The 25168-nt window shown below is 47.6% G+C and overlaps 2 protein-coding genes across 2 annotated transcripts in view; one reads left to right on the top strand and one right to left on the bottom strand.

The window, feature by feature from the left end:
- Positions 1–3765, bottom strand: part of LOC135397079 (sushi, von Willebrand factor type A, EGF and pentraxin domain-containing protein 1-like) — a 57361-nt gene extending 53596 nt beyond the window's left edge. The window contains exons 1-2 of the mRNA XM_064628416.1: positions 3640–3765; positions 3489–3536 (exon numbers count right to left, since the gene is read on the bottom strand). Coding sequence (XP_064484486.1) covers positions 3489–3536; positions 3640–3649 — 58 coding nt within the window. The 5' untranslated portion in view covers positions 3650–3765. The remainder of the gene's footprint in view (positions 1–3488; positions 3537–3639) is intronic.
- An 8000-nt stretch (positions 3766–11765) lies between these two features.
- Positions 11766–24678, top strand: LOC135398199 (uncharacterized). Its single transcript, XM_064629627.1, has 7 exons — positions 11766–11943; positions 12881–12960; positions 14613–14705; positions 19414–19501; positions 20200–20246; positions 20907–20990; positions 24420–24678. The coding sequence occupies exons 1-7, from the start codon at positions 11883–11885 to the stop codon at positions 24492–24494; spliced, it is 528 nt and encodes a 175-aa protein (XP_064485697.1). The 5' UTR covers positions 11766–11882; the 3' UTR covers positions 24495–24678.
- Positions 24679–25168: the final 490 nt, after the last annotated feature.

Here is a 25168-nt window from a genome sequence, read left to right as displayed (position 1 = left end):
TTAATATACACACGTTGTTCAATTAATCTCGACAGTTCTTTTTTTTTTTTTTTTTTCGCTGTATATAAGCCCAGATTATCTTCTCAGCCAGCAATCTAACACTATCCAGCGTGCTCGCTGGAACATCCCATTTCCAGCTCGAGTTGAACATTGAACTATCCTGGTTTACGAAAGGAAGTTGGATGGTTTCAGAATGGAAATTCAACCTGCACAATTGGAGTCTCAGTTCTCATTGAAAGTCGTTGGTTCTCATTGGACAAATTGGTTCCCGGTTCCCTGGACGACTCCTTCACCACATCTCTTAGAGCGCTCAAACACAATGTCAGTTTTACCGCAACACTTCTCATTACTTCACTGAGAAATATCTGCTATATTCACATTAAATGAATTAGATGCATAACTACTCATTGAAACTCATTGAAATTGGTGCGGTCGCTGAATGAGGTCGAGTCTGCTTTTTCCAGCAGGGACGGCGATCACAACGAAATACGGAAAACATCACTCTACTGTGCAATTTTGAATTTAATTACTGAATTTTATAGATTTGTATGGATATAAACATTCTGGCCTTTTTGTTCCAACCATTTATGTCGTTTAAATTAACAAATCGTAGCGACTGCAGGATGTGTATCACCAGTTGGTTCTGCCGGCAGTACAACCACAACGGCAGGTGACAGTCCCTGGCGTGCCTTGCATCCTCAACGTGGCGTTCATCAAATTGGCACAGAAATCTACTTGTTTTGCAAACTGCGAGAGCAATCCATTTCATTCATATCCCATTCACTTGCCACCCAAAATGGCCCCGTCCATGTAGGATGGGGGGGGGGGGGGCAGATAACAAGGATCCGATTTTCGATAGCGTGCCGTATTTCAAGACATCATTGTTCAGAAAGCTCAAAAAGTTGACGGAGCTTCAAGCATAGACAGGTCCCCATTAATGGCCAATCATCCCTTTAACACACGGTTCTGATCCAGGTTTTCAGCTGATGTCATCTTGCGGAAACTGAAAGTTTTTGCCGCTCGAGTTTCGAATTAAAAACAAATATTAGCGTCAGACATCGTTTGCCTGACCGGAACTCATGGTAAATAAGCGGATACAGCACAAACGCTGAAACCAGCACCGTGCAGTGGTTTATCCAGAATCCCAAGCACGGAGGGGTGTTGGAAAAAATGGGGAGGGGAGGGGTCATCATTACATAGTTACGCCAATACAGCTTAACGTATCATTACCGAAATGTGTCTGACGCTGCAATCGCTAGGGCACCCCAGTAGGGGGTACACTGGTGAAAAATTAGGGAAGCGTCACTGAACATTTGGTGGGTGTTAGGGTGGTAATGGGTGGTCTGGATAAATCACTGGCACCGTGCGTCGTAGAGTTTCGGCGCGGAACCCCTGGTGGTCCAACTTATTAGCAAACGCGCGCGCGCACACACACACACACAGAGACGTACACACACAGATCGCGTGCTAAGATTCGTTCCTTCGTTAGATCTCGGTGAGAAAACGCCTTAACCCATTACGTCTCCCTCAATAGCTCAATCCTGTATTAATAGCACGGAAATTCAATGTTATTTTGTTTGATATTTGCGTGTACTGCTAGGTAGGGCTCATATTCTTTATTTATTATATGGATCCGAATCTGCGATGGCGCATTCCAATTTTGGCATAACATATGGCTTGTACGCACAGGGAGGTCGAACTTTTCGGTCTTAACAACGTAGCACGTAGCTTCGTTGTAGCGCGATTGCAAATTTTCGCTACGCGTGAGCCCTATTTCAGGTGTGTCGTCAAGGTCATCGTCAATAGGATCTAGTTGATTCACTCTGTGAACTTCACGAGTATTTAACACATACTGATACTCGGGTGCTGTTCTTCGTGGTGCACATTCCTTGTGAACCCGCGTGTGCCGTTTGCAATATGCGGTCCTCATCACGTTACTTAGATTCAGGGTTCCATGCAGGTTCAGGGCTCCATCTATTTTGTAGCTATAATGTATGTGCCCCAGTTGGGACATCTCTCGTTAAACATGCGCGCGGAAGGAATTTCGTGCGCAACTCCTCCATGGATTTCACAGCCCAGTTTCTCTGGAACGAACGCGAGTAACAGATTACGGACTCAGCTCATGTTACCAACCCGTCGCCAAATACATGACACCATGGAGTGTATCACGTGACATTGAGCTTCCTTGAAACGACAACCCTGAAAGTCTCGAAGGTGATCGCACCACGGCAACTTGTCTTGTCAACTTGTCGGATCAATTGTCTGTGTTTCTCCCAACAACACGGACAAGTTTTTTTCGTTTTTGTTTTGTTCTGTGTTAGCGCCGCGAAGCAACAGTGGCAATGAGCTGCGTACAGATGTAGACAGATGGAGAGAGGACAGCATGAAGGAGTGAGGGGACAGGGGGGTTAGTATGCGTCCTGGGCTGACTTCAAGGGGAACTGTGCCGACATTTGTCTGGAAAGTCTATCGGAAGACCCAGGGAAAGCCTGAGACAGCACAGCCGGTGGTAGGATTCGAACCCACACCTTAACCCACTTTGCCATGCCACTGGTAACACGGAGAAGTGCGCATATCAACCAACACGTGGGAAACACTTGATATATAATCCATCTCTTTGCCTGATCATCCCCCCAAAGCTCAAGATATCTGTGATTTGCTGAGGCGACCGCATGACGTCACCGAGTCTCAGCCTGTAGCGCGCACGTATACTATATGACGCCAATTCTTGTTTGTACTTCATTGCTTGATCATTTTGCGAAGGTACTCGTCGAAGACGATGTACTTAGAGCACATTTGAATGCTCCGAAAGTAAACACGCAGGATATTCCTACCTATCGCCTTCCATCTTCCCACATTCCCCACTTTCAATGTGCGGACGAAGACAAACGGCGGAGGTAAGGCTTTGTGGGTGCAGCTTTTATGTTGTTTCCAAATATAGGTACATTTTTCGTGTTCGAAGTCGGAGCATCCTGCCGTAGGTCCTCCTCGTAATTTGAATAATGTCTACCAGTATCATATGGTTCGAAGTCATATTCCACTCAGAAGTGCCTCTGGACTAGAGCCTGAATGGACCTTTGGGCTGTCGACCCGCAATACGCACGAATCTTTAACACGTCATCCCTAACCCTACGATGTCACTCTGAGTCTCTGTTCGAAATATCGGCTTTTGTTAATGTACTTCGTTTTGCCACCTGATTGATTTAAAAGGGAGAGGACTTCCAGCAAGGGAGCCGAAAAAAGGCATCACGACGCTGTATTGTGCTGTACAACATACTATCATATCATATCACGTCATACTATCACAATAAATCGTGATAATCACCACACGGCGTGTAACCAAAGCAGTGCGGAAGTTCACCTGTCCTATTTCCAACCATATATTTATTTGCGAACAGAGGAAGCATTCGCAGGCTCAGGGTCGTTTCAACTGCAGACCGCTATTCCGTTATTATCGTAAAATTTACAAGGAAAAGTGTGTCACTTACAAGCCGAGTCCCACTGTAGCCCCAACAGCACTGACCACACCAGAGGGGCTGTAACGATGAAGCAGAATGTCAGATGAATGTCAATCAGAATACGCGCAGTCGCGGCAAGTGCTGCAGCGTAAACTTTGTAAGCCGAGAAAGTAGTTCTTACCTAGGTTCATCGCGTACGGACAAAGACAGCGCAGTAGTATAGAGTGTTCCTCCACTCCTGTAATGTCCAGCTGGTACTGCGCACTGGTACTACGCGATATTCGCCAGCGCTCGCGATGTATTTCCACCGCATTGCACATTATACAGTTATCGCATCACATTACAGAAGTCGAGGTCCGAAAATGCACGCGACGTTCAACAAGGCCACTTCAAATCAGATAGACGGTCTGTCGTCACTGTACAGACAATTCGTCTATGCAGCTGGCATGCTGTCGCTGGTAATAATTGCACGACACAGTGCCCTGAGAACTATCTGTCAGTATTGAAATTAAATGCTCTGAATCTCTAAGAAGCGATAAACACACATTAGCTGCATCTTTGGCTATTGAAACAAACGCGTTGAAATGCTGTACTTCATGGGGCCATCTTATAGAGAAATGTTTGGCAAGACCTTTTTCAAATGCTCCTTTTGAGGTTTGGAAGCCTTTAAATGTTCTATAAAATGGTTTAACTCTCTTTGCATCGGTACTCTGGTGGTTACGTGCGGTTACTGCGGTAGCGTGCGGACTCTTCGACAGGATTTTGTCGTACAAAAGTCGCCTCGTTGCGAGCATTCGATATTTTGATTTACTGCAACGATCAAATGCTTATATGTTGCTCTTCATGAGATAAAGCTGTCTAACGAAAACAGATTGCCTTTCTCCTTGTTACCCCTGGTTTCTAGTTGTTCGTCAAGACAACGGGTTCATTGTCTGAGTATCCCCAGGAACCCTTTCAAGGACCCGTTTATTTACAGCAACCTATGGCTCGCCAGCCGTCGAGCCACACAAGGGAAAGCACATTCATTACAGCTCGTACGGTATTCACATGTGGAAGTGGAGGTAATTTGCTTCAATGCTATCAAGTAGTTGCTCGACAACAAGCGAATATGTTAGCTATCACAATTAACAATTGCCGTATATTGCAATATATGTATCACGCAGGTTTCGTCGAACACTTTATTCGTTGCAGCTAGCGACAGAGATCAACCCAATTATGTCTACAGAACTGCACTTCATGCGGTATCGGTGGTCGGACACTCAGTTTAAGCGTAGACAAGGTGCGGCAAATCACAAGCGTATCCATTCTCTCCTGATGTGAACACCACGAACCTTCCGAACAGCGCATTCAAGCAGTCACTCACCGCCTTGTTCACCCTACGCACCGTCGAACGTGAAAACTCTAAACAATACCCCTGATTCGCTCTCGAATCCGGCTGCCGAGCAACAGAGCAGCCGTCTGGGTTTTCCTCAGACGCTTTCAGACATACGTCGGCACAGTTCCCTTAGAAGTCGGCCCAGGACGCACATTCCCCAGGATGTCAGTCATGACGTTGCCCATCTCTGTGAGGCCGACAACGGCGAACCCTTTCACACAGGTCCCCCAAACTCACCTCAGAAAAGCGTGCAACGAAGAAGGCCGCCACTAGATGGCCCCCACTGTTGCCGTTCCGGATCACTTCAGCGCGCTAAGTTTAGCGGCAAAATGTTTTTGCTGTTTCTGCGAATGAATCTAGTCTTTATATGTCCAAATAAAACGCATATAACAACTTTCTGTGTCGTGTTTTACTTTTTGGTCCCGGTTTTAAACGTGTTGAGCGATCGGAAGGATCTAGTGCACGGCTCCGTGCATCACATAGCGTACCTGTCGTACGAGGCGCCGCAGGCGCAGCCGTCCATTTCTCCTTCGGTGGCTTGGCCTGGCTGGGATTGTGCTTCAACTAGATCTTTAGCGCGCTACAATCAAAAGCAAGCCAACGTCTGGTAACAATGGGGTATCTAAGGGCGGCCTCCGGCATTGTACGCATCGGGATAGGAACAAATACATGGGAAAATGGCGACCTTGGGGGACATGCTTTCACCATCACCACCACCACCACCACCAGAACGACACAGCAACAAAAAATTTGGATATGAGACCAGCAAGGGTTTTCTGCTGCTGCTGCTCAAATCGAAGCTATGGGAAGTCGGCTCTAGTGTATTGCGTTGCGAACGCGAAGTAGACGACCTCGGAGACAACAGCCTGCGCTACCCTTCCGTTCGTGTGCCCGGCTTACGTCACGATGGTGTTACACTCTCAGGGGCTTCCTTAGCTGGAGAGGGAGTACGACGCTTTAAAACTCGTTTATTCAATATATCAGCTGTTTTCGGAGGAGAAACTTGGTCAAGTAGGTTGTTAAGCGGTGCCAAGCATTGCCGTATCGTTCTGATACACACGTTTCAGGGAGCGAAAGTCCCTTCAACATTGTCTTGGCGCACGATGACCGAACCCAGACAGAACACTATCTCCTGTGGAAGTTGGAAACAGATCCCAACGTCCATGTCCTGAAATGGATATTAGATGGACATCTCTGGGAGCTACATGAATGGACGTCCGTAACTGTACGTCCGCAGGATGTACCGTAACGGCCGTTTGAAGAATTGTCCGAATAGGGTCCCTGATGGGATGTTGCAGGGAGCATTATCAGAGGAGAGAGAGAGAAACATGGCAAGGTGGTCGCGTCGTGAGTTCAACTTTCGCTGAACCAGCTTTTCAGGGCCACCCCAATTCCTCAACACGAGGCTTGCTTCTGCGTCAATGAGTGACGCACACACGTCACAAGTCATTGGTGACTAAGGTTGTCACGATGATTAGAGCGTTTGCGGCACATAGGCAGTGTGCAATAAAGTGGTTGAAATAATGGAAATGTGCTGAAAGCACAGGCTAATTAGCTTTCCCAATGCACTTTGCGCTGTCTCAATGTGTCCAATCAGTCGTGATGCTCATAGCAATTGTCACTTCACAGAATTTGATGAAGAAACGAGAAGAAAGGTGATCATTGCAATGCAAAGCAGGGCAAGATGTCGCGATCCTTTTGTAGCAATTAGCTCATTGGTATGGTAAATGCTAATATCTATTTTCGAGCCTACTGCAAATCACAACTTGGGGGGACTCAATTGACCAGAACCAACCTTGACCAGTATTATAAATCCAAGTGTTCGTATGAAACATAAAAAAAGAAAGTTCGAATAATTTCCTGTCATTATATGAGCGCAGCTGCACACAAATCGTCTCGTCAGAATAACGCGATTTTGGCCTGTTTCCTTCAATCTTAATCTTTCAACCGTATGCAATAGGACAGTCGTAACGATAAATGATTCAAATAAAGCATTCAGTCGCAACAAACTGTTCTGTATAATCACTGTCAGCGTACATTAAGGAACCGTGGTAAAATACTCCTGCCGTTTTGACTTTGCTTGAACTACGTAATCATAGAGGCACCCTCGCTTATGTCGACAGCTACCACACAATGCGCGTCGACAGCGTCTGCACGAGAAAAAGTGACCAAAGCATCAAAGTCAGTATTTAAGCAACTTAAGGTTATTAAGAGAAGCAAAGATTCCCACTTCAGAACGGGAAAGGCACGCTACTCACGACAATGCATCGCTGAACTGACACACGTTCGCATCAACAGCTTTGCGGCCAGAGACCAGGGACAAACAGTGGACACACAAAAAAGCCAAAAAGGAAAAAGCTATGAAGCAACGACCTATGAAGAGCAACTGTACCATGTATAAGAACATTTTATTCGAGCGTTTCTGGAGCCGACACGCTTACAACAACACCACGCGATGTCCCATTCCCGGATAGCATAGCCACATCTATAGCCACGTTTCATACCGCAAACCTATCGCGGCGCCACCGCGCGGTGCCATGAGTCCCTAGGCCAACTTATCGGCGGAGCTGCATGACCAGTAAGCTATTAAGGGACCGTGGTACTGACCATTCTCGGCCGGTACTCAACAAAGACATGCAGTGCCGTTTCTTCTTCGTTGTACCGTACCACGCACATTTTGAATATTCGTGAAGGACCGCAAGGGGGGGGGGGGGGGTATATGTTTATTCACACAAAGGAGATGTCAGCCAGGCAAGTGCCGGCTTGCTACTCCTTAAAAAAAGGAAAGAGAAAGAGGAAAAAACAGGTGCGGGAGAAGCCGCGATGGGAACGATGTGCTGCGGGCGGTGAGGCTTGCCGCCTGTGCTTCAGAGGGCGGTCATCATTTCTGTGGCCTTGAGGTACTCGAAGAGTGCCTTGGTAACATCCCGTTGCCCAGGGCGCGGGACAGGCCCGAGGAGTGTAGCGAGCGAGAGGGGGTGGTGGCCCAAGGCTTGGAGGCGTCGGGCGAGGGCGGCACGGGGCGCCGAGAACGTCGGGCACGTTAGCAGGAGGTGGGCTACGTCAGCGATGGCGCCGCAGGCATCGCAGTTTGCGTTGCCGCGTCTGCCCATCTTGTGCAGGAGTGACGGAGTGTAGGCGACGTTAAGGCGGAGGCGATGAAGGAGGGTTTCCTCGGCCCTGGTAAGGTGTTGGGAGGGGTAAAGTTGCATCGCGGGGTCGATGGCTCGAAGAAATGTGTTGCATCGAATAGCGTCTGCAATGAAGTGGCGGGTTTCAGAGGCAGACCAACGACGGATTTTAAGGTGGCAAGCTGATGCCGTGAGCGGTAGGTTTGCGATGGGGCTGTCACAGCTATGTGCGCGCCTTGCAGCAGCGTCGGCACGGGTATTCCCAGGGAGGCCTATGTGGCTGGGAACCCACTGGAGCCAGACGGTATGACCGGAGGCGAGAACGGAGTTGTATGACGAGATAGTCATTGCGTGGAGGTCGTTGATCGTCTGGGATCCGTGTGAGCTGATGACCTCCAACGCTGCCTTACTATCTGTAAAGATGGACCAGTTTCCCTGTGGCGAGATGGAAATGTGCTCAAGCGCCGCGTACACGGCAAAGAGTTCAGCCTCCGTGGATGACGTCTCGTTTGCAAGTTTAAAGGTGCGCTCGATGTCCTCGTGGGGTACATAAAATGCTGCGCTCGCTCTGTCAGGTACGACCGACCCGTCGGTGTAAACTGCTAGCCGCTGGTCATGTAGCGTGGAAAGGTGCTCCAGGGCAAGCTGACGTGCGACAAAGGAAGGAGTGTCATTCTTTCGCCCAAGGCCGGGGATAGTGGAGCATACGAAGGGCCGGTCGAGGGCCCACAGAGGAGGGGCAAAGGACACGGTAGAAGAGGGCTGGGGTACAACCACCCGCAGGCGGTCGACAGCGCCACCAAAGGCAGAGTCGGGGCAGTCACGGGACCGCAAGGCTGCAAGCCCTTTCTAGGCAGAACGCCACGGAAATATTGTGCGAACATCACCCCGTCGGCCAAGACCATCGGCAAGAGCAGAAACACCATCCATACACGGAGCCCTGTTGTTCTTCCCCTGCCGGCCAGAACATCAGAGCCTCGAGCTCGGGAGCCGCATGCAGTAGTCGCCGTACTCAACGCCACGGTATTTAAAGCCAGCGTCTGGGCAGTTGGGCCTTGCGAACACCGCCACACTCATCAATAAATAATGCACACATCAGCATTTTCTTCGCACTCCGTCCCTTGAGGCGGCGAACACCGCAGTCCTCTTCGCAACTTCTCATGACGCCCTGGAGCATCATGCCAACATTAACCCCATCCCCATGAAGAACGCCAGTGGCAACCGCAACAGACGTCGTGAGTTTTCCTGTGCACCGCAGATTCACCCATCCACCCTCCATCCGCAGATCGAGCCATCAACACCCCAGACGCCACTGCACAGATGCCTCTGTGTCCAGACAGGGCCTGTAGCGGCCTATCTACTGCTGCCACAGACGACGACCATGAAGACGTGCCGCTGCTGCCGTGTGCCACTGCGCCTGCCAGGCCGGCACCGCACTACAGTGATGCCACGAATATATACCCGCTGGGACATTTCATCACAGCTGGTCAGGACTCGTGTGGAGGAACACCATCTCCTTAACAATGTCAATGTCATGTGTTCGGACGCCATAGGCTGCATGCATCGTGTAAGAAAGTGAACCATCCACGAAAGCCTTATAGGGTAGCATGATCAAGCGTAGGAACCCGTTTGTGAACTGCCTATACGCTACGAAAGTAGGTCAGCCTTTCGCGAACTCCGTTAGCTCTTCCCTTTCCCCTCGTGCATATAGAACGGTCTCATTAGCACGCTTTGAAATAAGGTACCACAACAACCAGACGTCTAGACGTCATCTTGTCCACTGCGTAGGTTAGGGTAATATCGTGAAAAGAAATCTGCAGTCCTTGTGGTAACATGTTGGGTGACTCTTTTAGACACCCCGTGGGCAAGTGGGCGCGTTAGATTTAGGGCGCTGCGCGTGTGTTTGTGTGTGTGTGTGCGCCCACAGACGAGGGACACTCATAGTGGTTGCAGTGGACACTCACTGTATCCACTGCACGTAACTCCAAAGAATTCAGGTCACACGACGTCTTCTCCGAAATCGTTCGGATTTACTTACGTACATCAATGCATCCACCAGATCATTTTCATGTGGACGAGAGCACGTGGTGAATATTCCGCGATTTCTGCACCAACGCCTCAAAACATTTCTAAAAGTCTGAATAGCGAACACTTCGTTTCATAAAGAGCCATACAAACAAAATTATGCTACCGTTCTTGATTCTGATTAGTGTTACGGTCAAATCTTATATTACTGTTCTCATCGGCTGTCGTGCACAAAGTGCAGACAGCTGTTGTAATACACGTATTGTCACGCGATCACCTTCTGACCTTGTTCACCTAGCTTCTGATTACCTTTACTTGGTGGGATATTGGACCTACAGCAAAACAAAAATAAACTATCCCCTTTCGGATTATATTTATACATATTCTGAACGGTTCTGAGGCGATTCGGTAGAGCACGGTGTTGCTTACACACGAACAGATGAGACTGGTGCATTCCAGACGTGGTGCGCACTGACGCCGACGGTTTTGGTAGCCTGGTGACGTCATGAATATTCCATGACTAGGACTGTTCCTTCAAGTTTCATGAAAATCAACAGAGCATCCACCCTTCCCACTGTGGTTGAAGAAAGGAGATAGACCCGAATCTGAAATTTTGTGCTTCGTCGAGCATATACGGCCTGCCATTCAGACACCTTTGTACCAATTTTGCTTTAACGTCCCGAGCGGTCGGCAGTTTCTCCATAAAGTCGGCAGGGCTAGTTTAGCAAACTGTTTGGTGTGTTCAGCGGTTGAAAACACGGAGTACATCCTCATGCACTGCACAAGGTATGCCCCCAAAGAACTACATTGGAATATGCTCTCCACCGCTTGGACAGTACAACAGCCCATATAGTAAAGGTGCCGTGTAGATAAGAACACAAGAAGAGAGATGCTGCATTTGTAAACTTTATACTGAGTTGCATATCGAAGCAGCTTTTTGGGACCACGAGCTAGGCATGCGTTTTCGAGTTCTTTTTCCCTTTTTTTAGCTGTCGTGATTCCGTGTATTCCTGTGGGATGCAGATATTCAAGTGCATATGCAGGTACGTGTGATATTTTTCTTTTCCTTCTTTGCGCTCTTTGTGGGAGGTGTTCATGATGAGAGTAACATAATACGCTACGACACTACGTCTCTGCGCATGAGAGAAAGACAAGATTTGAGAAAGCACTTGACAAAACGTCTGTCCACTCGGAAAGCAGCAATAGCAGCAATAAGGGGGTATTCGCAGACGGGCCACAACACCATGGTGAAAAAGATGAAGCAACGTGGTGGTGGTGGTGATAGGGCTTGCCGTTGTCGGCCTCACGTATGTGGGCAACGTCACGACTCACGCCCTGGGGGAACGTGCGTCCTGGGCCGACTTCTAAGGGAACTGTGCCGACATATGTCTGAAAGCGTCCGAGGAAAACCCAGGAAAAACCCCAGACAGCACAGCCGGCACCGGGATTCGAACCCGGGTACCTCCCAGTCTCGACGTCTGAAGCAACGTGGTCCTCACGTGTGGTTGTTGTGATACCTTGTTTGAGAGCGATCCAATGAGACCGTTCTACTTGCACGACGGGAAAGAGAAAAGCTGAGGGACTGCTCGAAGGGTTGACCTAGTTTCATGCGTATTCGTCGTGTGGCGAATTCAATTTATCCCTTCGTGCTTTTTGACATTCAAACTCAAACACAATATACTTGTCATGATCGACGGATTATTAGTACACAGCTGGCGCGGCGAATGATCGTATTCTTATTGTTGAGTACAGTATCATGCCACTGCTTGCTGAAGAAATCGACGATGCTGACACTTCTTTTCCTTTGAAATTGCTCCACCACTATACGTTGAAATCGTTCGATAAATGTAAACTGTGTTCCGGATTAGATCTAAGCTGCACCCACGGAAAGCGATGAACATGGACTTGTTCGCTGTGAAGTTGGTCGCAGTCTTCGTGGCGTACCTCGAGTTTTGTAAGTGGGCGTTCGATTAGTGTTGCACAACTTTTGCTTTGTCTTTTTACCTCTTCAAGCCCTTCCACATAACAAGTAATCGCTAAAGCATAGTTTCCTTTAACGAAGAGCGTCGCCCACTGTTTAGTTCGCAGTGGATTTTAAAGGGAAGTTTTTAATTGGAAATGCAAGTGCAGCGCGCACGCAGAGCGCTTTTGTGTTTTTGCGTTTCCAATGCACGCCTAACGCGCGGTTTAGGTTTGGCGCATACGCAATGGCAAATACGCTATTTATCTGGGTACCCAAAGTGTTGGGGAACTGTATTCTAAAACTGGCTAATACAGCGCATACCCGGAGTCGCCCCGCAGTCAACTAGCGTAGTTCTGGTACGACGCAAGAAGGTGCTAAGAGGCAAAGTCACCTAAAAGTTCATTTATTTTGAAGTGCTGATTTCGTGAAGTGTACTTCTACGAGTGGGTTCTGCCACCATGGAAATTGATAGAGTAAATTTTTGAAAAGTTCCTTTGCAAACTGGATTCCTACATCAATCATTTATTGCTTAATATTTCATATTTGAATTATGTATTTCGACGCCTTCCCGAAAGGACACCTGTGAGCGGTCCAGAGTACCAGCTACGGGCGAAACTGAAGCAATCCACTGCAAATACGCGGGAAAAGAAAAACGCGCGCATGCTGATAAGTCGCGCTCCGTAGAGATGGTTACGACAGACGTACGAACAGCTGGTACATTATAGTACAGCTCGTACATGACCCACTACAATGTAACTGAAAGCCATGCTGGAGGGGGGGGGGGGCTGCCTGCATTGTACTAATGTTATTTGACTACTTCTCAGGGTGCAACATGTTGACCTCGCATTGTGACAGTCATCCTCAGCTTTTCGTGCGAACTATGAATTTGCCTTAAAACGTGTAATAAGTGAGAGTCCATTATCTGCAGCGGCGACTCCTGTCAGTGGTGCTATCTCGTGCTCATGGGATTTCTTCTCAGCGTCATGTACTAACTACAAGCGTCTTCAGGTAAGCAAGGCAATAGAATCCAATGGCCTAACCCCTGCATTCGAGACTACATCAGAATCATGCGTACCAAACTAATATGTGCGCAGACCAACCCACGTAGAGGCGGTTCAAATGTTTATTTAAATGCCGATACGAGTCATCATTTTAAATCGATGATTTAAATCAGCCGCCATATTGATAGCTTAAGTACGTAAAAAAAGAGCACTCACGAATTCACAATATCGTTTTCGAATATTTCCTTAGTACGCCTCATTCCGATTGACTCTCAGCAATAAATGAATATTACGAACATTACAAGGGTACATGCGTAACTGGTGGAGAGAACTTCAACTCCGTCAGCGCCCAATGCTCAAGTACCTGGCCCAACGTGGAGTTGTGACAAGCTCTTCATATTTGTGTTGCGCACTCAACCGACCGCGCTCCTGCTGTCAATGATTTAATAAATATTTTCTTTATCCAATGCATGAAAAATGTGAGCTTAGCAACCTTCAGGATCCCTATTTTATTTCAAACTTTGAAAAGATTTTGATACTATAATAAAGATCACGAACTGTGCACCATTCTCCTGAAGAGTCGCCATGGGTCTTTTTCTGTTTTTCACTCGCGACCGTCAAAGAGGCTGCCGTGAGAGAAGTGACTACTGTGAATACGCGGTTAGCGGACAACAAAGTTATACGCAGCAGTTGATCGGTGCCGTTAAGATCATTCATCGAATCAATGGTGCTGAAGGTAATGTTTCATTGGCCAAACTTTCAGGAATCGCCTCCGGATGGGTCGCCCCTGTCAGTCCGTAGATCAACCAGTCTTTATATTTGCGCACCGAGAAGGATCTCTCATTTTTGGAAACGTCGCCGCAGTTTGATATTGGGGAAGCATCCCGTCTCATCATCCTGACACATTCATTTGTTGTTGTTGTTGTCAGTGTCGGTATCTTGTCTTTCTCCTGCGTTAATATTCGTCATATTAGCGAATTTAACGTCGAAAGAGCTACGGTTCCAATTTTCATGAACGGATGAGTCCTCCGAATAGTACTGACACAAGACTTCCATTACGCGTACATCCAAGTTGTAACGAACCTCATACTTGACATGTCCGCATTAATTCGCTGCCATATGCGTTGTTCAAGTTTACATCCTGGTTGGCATTCTTCCCTAACAGAGAGCATCGTTACTGAGCAAGTGAGGAGAGGTACAGACGGCAACACTCGCTCCGATCTTCTGGCTGCCAAATATGGCCACGAATGCTCCGTCAGCTGCAGCGTGAATTACATTGTCCATTGTTGCACCATTTGGCTACATGGGTCTTCCGAGACACCAATATAGTATAGCCAGTGCACTCAGAATGATGTCTATGTTGGAGAGATTCTGAGGCATATTAGACAGCGATACACGCTTGCGAAACATATGCCGCCTTGCACAGCGTAACTGCATAATTACACAACAGCGCGCAAATGAAATCCGTCATCGTAACCTCAATGTCAACAAACTTCAAGATTTCTACACGTAAGAAGGTTTTTCGGGAGTCAACATTAGCTGAAGGGATACCCTGTAACAGCCTGAAAACTGGCCGTGTGCAACGTGCATGTTCTAATGTCAGTATATTGAAAAATGTATAATGCTCCTAATGTCCACCTTTCCTTCGATCGCTCGCAGTATAAGGGGAGCTTCCTTACCTGCAGCTACATGTGCGCTCTCTCGATAGCCTCTTCATGCTATAAGGTTGAGAAGTATGGATCATCTTGTTTGGTAAGTCAATGTTCTATATCGTGTTGTTTGTCCAAAAGGAGTGCGAGGACTGCAGTTCTCACATCCTCGATGTCGCGTCCATTCCTCTGCTCTTTCTTTCCTTTTTTTCTTCAATCGAAAGCATTTTATTTCGCACAATTACTATATATACGGGCCAGCGTGCAGTGTGCTGGAGAGCATTAATGGTGACAGACTGCACCATGTACAGCTCCCGTCAACCTTAAAAATAACAGCACATATCCGCTAAACATCAGCTACACATATCAGCTAAACATAAGCTAAACATAGCTAAACATCAGCTAGACATATCAGCTTAACGTAACGGCAAAACAGAGCTAACTATAGCTAAACATAGCTAAATGTAGCTGCCATATATAGCTAAACATAATTCACCCAAGCGGAAAAAGCGCAGACCAGCTGGTACGGTGATTGGACGAAGAAACGGAGAGACAGGGGACACGGAGGAAGACTTTTGAGATTTTGTCTGTTTCGCCTTCCTATGTGTCCCAAGTCTCCGAGTTTCTTCGTTTAGTCATACCTAACCACCGCTAAACCTTGCTAGACATTGCTAAACATATCAGCTAAACATCAGGTACACATACCAGCTAAACGTATAAGCTAAACATCATCTATACGCATCAGCTAAACACGAGGCACACATACCAGCGAGACGTATCAGCTAAACATCAGGTACATATACCAGCTAAACGTATTAGCTAAACATCATATATACATGTCAGCTAAACATCAGGTACACATAACAGCTAAACGTATCAGCTAAACATCAGGTACAGCCGTCGCCACACTTAACCGTAACGCGCCATCGCGTGGCACGTGTGGCTACCAGAGTCACCAAGCGGCCAACCTTCGACGGTGTGTTCGAGACATGTGAATCATTGCACAGAGGCGCCGCCTCTCGACTGTGGCTCGGCAATGGCTCGATTTGCTCTCACCTTCAGATGTTGTGTTTGTGCGCCCTCACCCAACGGGTGCTTCGGCCACGAACGACTGCGAATGTGAAAATGCGCGCTTATCTGATGCACTCTACCTTGCCACGATCAAAGGAATAAATAAGTGTTGTGAGTGGGCTATAGGTTTGATATAATTCTATGAACATTCTTTTGAGACGAACGAAGCTTCAGCTCTTGTCCGTTATCACCGCTCCTGAATCTTTGACTCCTTCCTTGGTGCTGAAGGCATATCTAATGACGTCTTTGGAGGCTCATTTTTAGTTTTTAATTTATTCTCCGCATGGGGCAAGCGCGCATTCCATTCCCAATGTCCCTTCTCAGTCGCAGCCGGCGCGCGCGTCCGGAATGAGCGTTAGCCCAGAGTAGATAAGGGCAGTAGGTGAAACATGCGGGAATCCGAAGCCACCGTCGAGAGGGGGTGCTTGTGTGGAACTATCGAGTGTCTCGAACCCAGTGTCGACGCCTGGCGGCGCTGACGCCTGTGGGGCCACGCGATCGCGCGTTACGGTTAAGTGTGGCGACGGCTGTACATATACCAGCTAAACGTAGCAGCTAAACATCAGGTACACATACCATCTAAAAGTATCAGCTAAACATCATCTATACATATCAGCTAATCATATCAGGTAAAGATCAGCTACACATATCAGCTAAACATGCCAGCTAAACATCAGCCACAGATATTGATATCTGATTGATATAATTCGAACATCGTTCCGGGGGATGATGATCGAACTTGCGTTATTTGGGAAACATTCTCTGACGTTCACATTTCCCAGTCGCGTTTCTAGTGTCGTCCGTCAGGAAATATTTTGTTGTGACCTTCGACCTCATTTCATTCACAGGTTAGTCACTTTAGGCTCTGTTATGCCATCTAGAGTCACTAAATAATACCCCTGTCCGAATACCCCATCCGCATGAGCGAATGCTCATCGAGCTGAATGCGGGTCCGGCGCTGCTACACGGACACGTTCGAGTAGGATCGCCATTGGCATCCTCGAAGTCAGCGAATTTCTAGTATTAAACAAAACATTACATTAATTTGCAAATGTTCCTACAAAAGCCAATGGAGTTTCACGGTTACCGCTTTAGTCTAGTATGAGGGGCGACTGCGTTTGCTAATTTGGTTAATCTCGACCACTCTCAACACCGCGCTCCCCGTACAGGCTAAGTAAGCAGCACAATGCGGAAGAGGATGCGGTTATTCTCGACTTTTTAGGAACACATTTGTCAATCACAGCTAGCGTGCTGTCTCGGGCTGTTAGCGCCGCCTGTCGACAAGCCAACCTTTCAATACGCATAGAGTTGGACCGTGTAGCTGCATCGCGCACCGAACGCTCTTGAGAAACTCGATGCGGATCGGATTCAATCCTCATTGAAAGTGCCGTGTGACAGGGGTATTAGCTTCGCTTCAGAGTATCGACACTGAGGTCCAAGAGAGAGCAGGAGCGCCATCTTGTTTCTGCACCACTCCGGTACCATCCTCCTAAAAGCGATAAAACCCTGGTGCAGGGGACACAGAGAGACAAAACAGACGAAGCACTGACTTTCAAACCACTTTAATGACAGAGACACAGCTTAAATACACCAACTGCACACACCCGACCCCTAGTGGCAGCCAAGGCACCATGCTGCTCTGCATCCAGGTATTTCTGGTAACCGCATCCAGGTACCTCTGATAGCACTGACAGGTAGCTGTGACAGTTCTATACGCATAAAAAATGAGTTCGAATAAAAAACTATATAATCAAAGCCTTATAGAGTTCCACGACAGGATGCCACTCAATCCCTTGATTTTTTTTTTTTTTTTTTTGCTTCAAACAATTACAAGACTACTCGAAATACACTCATACAGGGTTGAGTTGAGTTCATAAGAAAATTTTTAAAAAATGGAGAAATAGGCACTCAGTTTGAGAGCCGGATACTCCAGATCACTTAGGAAAACACAAATGGATATCTACAATAAAACCAACGAGTGACAAAGACACTCAGTCACTCACTCACACACAGTGCACACTCATACAGACTTTGCCAGATATTGAGGCCGCTTGCATTCCTGTAACGCATTAGTTCAGCCAATGCTGTTAATTGAACTCGCAAACTAGCCAAGGAAATAATTTTTCTACATGAATTCGGAAGCGCATGGACACAGCATACTATACCAGTCAAAATCGCGAGTGTTTCCACAGGATGTATAAAAAAAATTGACAGCCTAAAATCCGTCGCTGGGCGAAGTATGCTCGGTGATATTTGCGTCTGCTGAACTCTTCACTTCGCCTTTATTGCGACGAAGTGGAAAGGGCGACAGTTTTATTCCGCTCAAATGCTATGCGGGCAACCTGTCATTCGTCATTCTCCATGGCTAGCGACAGACGCTTGATAAGGAAGAAAGGTGTGATTGTCGGGTGATTTGTTTTCTTTTTGCGAAGGCTGATTCACATTACTGCGTTTACGGCTGCGTACAGCGCCTTAAGCATGGTTCACACTAGTGCGGTCTGCTGCGTCCGGGCGCCTGCGTGCGTACGCGTGCGTTGTAAGCAATCCGTTCCGCTGTTCACGTACCTGCGTCCGAATGCGTGCGTCACCAAACCGTAAGCCAATGAGCGCCGAGCGGGATTTCCACTCCGCTGGCCGCCATGTTGAAAACAGTCTCGAAGAGAGAAACCTACTGCGCATGCTCGGAAGGCGGCCTCGCGATTCGTTCTCCGCTTGCGGGCTGATGCGTGCGTGCCGGAAGACCCAAATTTGTAGTTTTCTTTCCCTGCCCGTCTATTACGCCATTTTACCTCCCTCCTGCGTAGACTCCGGCTCAATGTGGCTTTCACCATACATATTTACATATGCATATACATACATATACAACAATACATATTTTGAAAACCCTTGGCACACACGCGTATATCTGCCACCTTGTTTTAACTTAACACAATACATGTGCAACTGTATATATTTAACATGCCATATGCTGTGTGGCGAACATCTGAGTGCTGCAAGAGATGCTCTAGCAAAGTGAAGTATCCGTTTTCTGCATGGATCTTGGTATTCACATACAACTTGCAGTAATATTTTTTATCTTTGCGAGTCATTCGTTTATAAGTGCGCGGCGCCTTTTTGCGGGTATTTCCATTCTAGCCGGAAGTAACCGATTTTTGCTCTCTTCAACGCAAACGTCAATCCGGGCAATTCTCACGTTGAATAAAGCGGACATGCAGAGCCACCTTTGAGTAAAGTTGAAGTCGGCCCAGGACGCATACTAAGCCCACCCCTCGTCTCCCACTCCTTCCTGTTGTCCCCTCTCCATCTGTGCATATCTGTACGCCGCACATAGCCACAGTTGCTTCGCGGCGCTAACATGGAGTTAAAAAAAAACATTCAAGCGCATGGAGCAACGCGTCTCTGCATGAGGCAGGTGGCGTTGGGCAAAAAGTGTCGCGCCTTACCCCGTGTTCCATCTTGCCCCACCTTTACCCTGTATCTCTCACTTTCCTGATCCCTTGAAAATGGGAGATGCTATATCGTAAAGACGTTCCAATCTGCTAAATCCCCGCCATGTTCGATGGTTCTGTGTAATTGTTACGTTTTTCTGGCCACTAGCGACTGTTTCTGTCAGTCGAGGCGTGCAATGATGAAGCAAACGAGGGGGAGAGTGAAAGGACGCTACCCTGCATTGAGGCCCAAAAGTGCGCTAAAGAAATGCCATCGCATTTTAAAATACTGACACTGTCATCATTTTTCAGATGTTCGACGGTCATGCTAAGCGTGGCCTATGCGTCAATGGACAATGTGTGCCTATCCGAAACGCAACAGAATGCTTCAAGACAATCGGTAAGCTTACAGGTGAACGTCAGATGTACTCATGTGGCCGCCATGAGCACTATTACCAACTATGAGGTGAACGTAACAAAAAAATTGTACTAATGCCCGTTGTATTAAAAAATAACATTGGAGAACATGGGCGTAGGTGAGACCGCGAAAGGCAGAATGGTATGTCGCTTGTAATGCAGACCAGTGAACAGTTCCCAAAAAGCACGATTTCCTTCCCAACCAATCTGACACCATATAGGGACGCTGGAGTTCTTGGCAATAAAACGACGCCAGCCAGAGGGAAAATTTGCAACGCAAAGGGGATTGTCCACTAATACTACAGTTTTTAAGAAATGTGGACTTTGCATAGATAGAATGGTGTAGGTCCAGGCTAGCTGATGGATAAACTCCTTGATAGGCAAGCCTCTGTTGTGTTGTTTTGTTTATGTGTCTTGCCCATCGCTCAGGCTTGGCTCTCATGGAGGACGTTACAGTTGCAAACGTGACCACGCTGTAAGGACGATTAGTGTCATCTGGAAATGCGATGGCCCGGGACCTTGGTACATTAATTATTAGCTGGTACTGCTTCCGGCATTCCTAAATATACCTCTTGGAACAACGCTATGGCCGCCGCGCGTCCTCAAGAGGTCAAAATCTCACCGTTTAATCTGTATGGTACATGCACATCTCCACTCCATGTTTGCCTACCGATTTTGCAGTTCCCAAGAAAAATCTAGACTGCGACCACGGTCATGACTATTTATATGTAAGTATTGTATTGCAATGATTTTCAAAGTGAGGAATAGTTCAATAGTTCAAGATATCTGCACTGCACTGTACATTTCACAGATCAGTAGTACACTGCGCTTTTCTAATTAAATCTTTGTCGTCAGGGCAAAGTGCTGTTGTGGCACTACTGCGAAGCATTTACCTTATCGCCTTAAATACGAGAAAAGAGTCTACACATACCTAATTAACGAACTAATTAATTAATTGAATCATTAATTAATCACCATTTAACTATCGGATGTTGTGGAGTAATTCACGGAACAATCACTGTGGCGTCGATCATGATCATTGGTGCCTCACCGCATGAAACCGACGTTTTTTTTCCCGTTCACATCTTCGTTATAACACACGTATTCACATACGTATCTACACACGCAATGCGTGCGTATATGTCCTCCTCCACCAGTATGTCCACATACGTCACACGTAGGCTGTGGCCTTCTAGGTATTGGTATCCCATACCATAGTCACCACACCATGGCTTTGAGTGCCACATGCATACTTCAGCAGCGGCGTACCAAAGATAATATGTGGAGAGCCATTCCAGACTGAGCACGCTGCCAAGCGGAGCAGACTGAGCACTCCGTCCCAACACTCACCCTAGCATAGCATGAGATGTTCCTTCTCTTGTAAATAGGACAAAAACGGACCTTTCGGCTGCCAATACTACTGCAGTGACAGTGGGAGGCCCGCCAACCGCCCAGACAACACAACGTGCCAGGTAAGGACGCACTGCAAGAGACAAAATATTGAAGAACCGTTAATTAACGACGTGATTCAAATTTATGTCTGAAAGGAAGCTTATTAACACTGTATTCCTAGAGGTCAGAGCTTATTGCTGTAACAAATGTATGCTATGGCACAAAAATCTTTATGTGGCACCGACTCCTTCAACAGTGTTGTCATTACGAAGAGGTATCAATTTTCACTCGGTCCTCGACGACGAACAATAAGTTCGGGGCGTGTCCACGTAGATACAAATGACGTTTCTCCTGTAATGCATAACAGCAGCATCTCGAGATATTGCTTGACCCACCTTCCAAAGTTGTCGGCTAACGTTACTGCGAAGCACCACTGCATTGGCGGCATGGCTGTATCAACATTAGCATTTTCAAATACGCAATATATTCAGAAACTTTCCTTGTGAACTGGTATATGGCCTCGACACAAGTGCACCAGGAAGACGTAGGAGAGAGGAGTGGGGAATACATGTCTATGTAAAAAAGGAGGGAAAGGTTAGCCCGCTCTGTGCGGCTTGCTATTCACAGCAGGGAACACGAAGAAACAAGAAGGAACAAAAAGAAAAAAGGAACGAAGAAAGAAAAAGAGCCACACACAGAATTGTTCGCAATTCATACAGAAGGTCAGAGACCCGCTGGAACTGGAGAAGTGCCTTGTTCACCTCACTATATTGCGTGGGGCTAGCGGCGTAGCTATGGAAAAGTCCGAGATTCTGAGGCGATGATGCGCGACCATAGAAGACATTTGCGATAAAGTACTGACCATTCTCGGCGGGTATACTCAACAAAGACATGCAGTGCTATTTCTTCATTGCACCGTACCGCGCACAGTTTGAATGTTCGTGAAGGACCCCAAGGCTGCATGCCCTTTCTAGGCAGAACGCATCGGAGGTATTGGAAATGGCCAGATAGCAATCTCGCTAAGGCGGGTTTGTCGTCAGCTGAGAAGACGTAATGCCATAATATCGAAGAAAGCAGTTTCCTTTGGATAGACTTGAAAAGGAGGGGCCACCCGCCCCAGGTGTTGGCTCCGGTAGTGGAAAGGGGCTGGTCTTCTATGTCCGAACCGTTTGGTTGCGAACCGGTTACGCTGTTTTTTACGGTTCTCCGGTTTGGGTTCAAAAGTGTCATGAAAATTTCGGCTCGGGCTCCGTTTGATCACGGGACAGGTTAATTCTCCGAGATGCCGTAACTGCGGGGATCTGGAAGATCTTGAGCACATTCTTCTCCACTGCCCGTACTACCAACCTTCCAGAACCAAAGTTTAAGTGTACTTGTCTCAATTGCCTGAACCCCAGCGCTCTCACTAAGTCACAATTGCTTGGTCCATGGCCAAAACGAGAACGCCAACGCTCTGCCCTAAAAAAACCTTCTAAGCTTCTCGGACGCTGTATGACTTGGGTCTTCACTGTGAGACCGTCTGAGTATTCCATATCACCGCATTATGGCCAGCAAGCGTCAAGCTCTCCACCAGTAAAATAAATTTACAAGTTGACCGTGGACTCCCAGCCGCGCTCGGCGACAGTCCGTGGCTGAGAGCGCACGATCGACTTGTAAACATATTCTCCACGTGTAGCCATAGAGCTTCGGCTATTTTTCACTTGTACGAGGGTGGTTCCATAAGTTTCCGACCCGAGATAGAAAATGCGCGCGAATTTGAAAATGCGATTAAGGACGCGTGGCGCCATCTGTTGGAGGGCCGGAGCACCACCCTACACCCTCTCCATGGTTTTGTCGGTTGGAGACCGGCATTTCAAACAGCCAGGTTGCACTCTTCAGTTAAAATGGAACAAAATCGAGTACCGCGCTGTGATAAAATTCTTGACAAAAGAGGGACTTTCGCCTAAGGAAATTAAAGCGCGACTGGACAACGTGTACAGGGAAGCCTCGCCGTCGTACACAACGGTAAAAGACGGGCTAAGCAGTTTCGACTGGGGCGAGAGTCCATTGAAGATGATCCACGCGATGGTCGTCCAGTGGAAGTGGTGACACAAGAAAATTTGTCTCTTGTCGAGGACGAAGTGCTGAGCGACAGGCGTCTGAAGGTGAAGGAAATCTCAGAAAGGCTGGGGCTTTCCAAAACAACCGTTTTTCGCATCATCGGCGAGGGCCTTCACATGAAAAAGGTCAGTGCGAGATGGGTGCCACGACTTCTCTCACCAGTTCAAAAGCAACAGCGCGTCGTCTGTGGCAAAGAGTTTTTGGAGCTCTGTCAAGAGAACGAAGAAGAAATATTGAAGTCAATTGTCACAGGGGATGAGACTATGGTGCTCTACTATGATCCCCTTTCGAAAAAGGAGTCGATGGAATGGCGCAAACCAGGAGAAGCACCCACAAGAAAAGCCAATGTCACACAATCCACAAAGAAGATCATGGCAACAATATTTTGGGATTGTCACGGGATCCTCCTCATCGACTTCAAAGAGAGGAACACCACAGTGAATGGGACTTATTATGCTTCACTCCTGCACAGACTGCGAGACGCCATCAAGGAAAAGAGGCGCGGCAGGTTGAGTCGAGGTGTCCGGTTGCTCCAGGACAGTGCCCTTGTCCACACGGCTTCTGTTGCCAAGGCTGCACTGAAGGAGTGCGGCTTCGAAGAAATCCACCACCCACTCTACAGTTCAGACTTGGCACCGAGTGACTACTTCCTGTTCTCAAACTTGAAGTGATCCCCCAAAGAGTGAAGTGAAGAGTGAAGTGATCCCCCAAAGAGGGATCTCAGAGGACGGAGATTTCACAACGATAGTGAGGTGCAAGAGGCAGTTTTCCAGCATTTTGCGGACAAAACTTCGGACTATTTTTTTAAGGGTATAAGACTGCTGGTTGAAAGGTGTCAAAAGTGCATCGAAGTTAAGGGTGACTATGTCGAAAAGTGATACACATGTTTCGTCTCTATGACTATTAAAACTTGGTCTGGCCGGCATCAGCCCCATCTCATCATCGTATCTCTATTTGTGTGTGTGTGTGGTCGGGCCGGAAACTTATGGAACCACCCTCGTATCAATAAAATAAGGTTGTTGCTGCTGTTCTCGTTTCAACATATTATCATCGACTGGGTCAGTCATCTTTGATATGTGGCTGTTCTGCGCACAACATTCCCGATAAGATTTATCGCATCTTCACGAAAAGGCAGGTGGCCGAAGTTGTCGGCACCATGGTGGCCTATATTATCCATGCGCCACGTGATGCATGCTGCGGCACAACTATAGGCTCTCCTTACCTGTAAAGTCTACTCCAAACTATTTATTCCCATATTAGTATGCATTAAATGTGATTTTTTTTCCCGCGCTTGGCATGAAATTAAGCGGTACTGGAATGCATTGGAGTGTCTTCTGTTGCCTGACTTTCTTTGGAGCCCGACGCATACAACCACATGACACATACCACTCATTATTTCCTTATTTCAGATGCCACAGACTGCCATGGCGGGCATATGTGACTCATCTGGCTACTGTACAGACACCGTATGGATATCCGTGTAATATCCCGGAGTGAAGAGTCGGATCCCAGGGGTATATGTAAAAAGCCTAGGACTGTCAATGGGCCATCCTTTCGTTTTTCCTTTTTTTTTTGCTCCACCAGGGCGTAGCAAGCCGACATAGGTCTGGCTGACCTCTCCTTGCGTGGACGCCACCTCCTGTTTATTAAACTTATATATACCCCCCATCCAGGAGTTCTTAATTTACCCCTGCTTTAAAGGGACTATGAAATTTCCCGAACCCCCATACTTTTTTTTCGATGGAAACGGTTCTTCCCGCAGAGAAACTAATATGCCACAAATTTTTCCGGACGAAATCGCTCCACTCTGCGAGGAGCGCGCGCTGGAAATGTCTCTTCCGCCTTCCTCCTCTCCCGCGCATATATCCCTGGCAATGGTGTAACTGTACGGACCGCTCTTCGGTTCCCCGTTACGTCAACGGTGTTGCACAATGGCAAGTGATGCCGCGAGCTCGCGCTGTGGCTGCCGCCACTGCCGAAATCTGCCGATCGCGCGAAAGCTGCTGTCATGGAGATTTCCACTCCCGATGAACGCATACGCGGGATCCTACGGCGCATGCTCCTGGCGGGATTCCTCGGCTCGGCAACACGTCACGATGACGTGTTGCTGAGCCGGCCGTGGTCGCGTCAAGTTATCCGTTGTGTCTCCGCTCGGCAG

Source organism: Ornithodoros turicata, chromosome 6 (assembly GCF_037126465.1).
Source record: "Ornithodoros turicata isolate Travis chromosome 6, ASM3712646v1, whole genome shotgun sequence".
NCBI classification, from domain to species: Eukaryota; Metazoa; Arthropoda; class Arachnida; order Ixodida; family Argasidae; genus Ornithodoros; species Ornithodoros turicata.
This window is presented reverse-complemented; position numbering and strand designations above follow the sequence as displayed.

Excerpts from the sequence above, each read along its gene's own strand:
- LOC135398199 (XM_064629627.1), top strand. The coding sequence starts at position 11,883 with ATGAACATGGACTTGTTCGCTGTGAAGTTGGTCGCAGTCTTCGTGGCG. Across the intron at positions 19,502-20,199 it reads AGAATGCTTCAAGACAATCG|TTCCCAAGAAAAATCTAGAC; the intron begins GTAAGCTTACAG and ends CCGATTTTGCAG. Across the intron at positions 20,247-20,906 it reads ACGGTCATGACTATTTATAT|GACAAAAACGGACCTTTCGG; the intron begins GTAAGTATTGTA and ends TCTTGTAAATAG.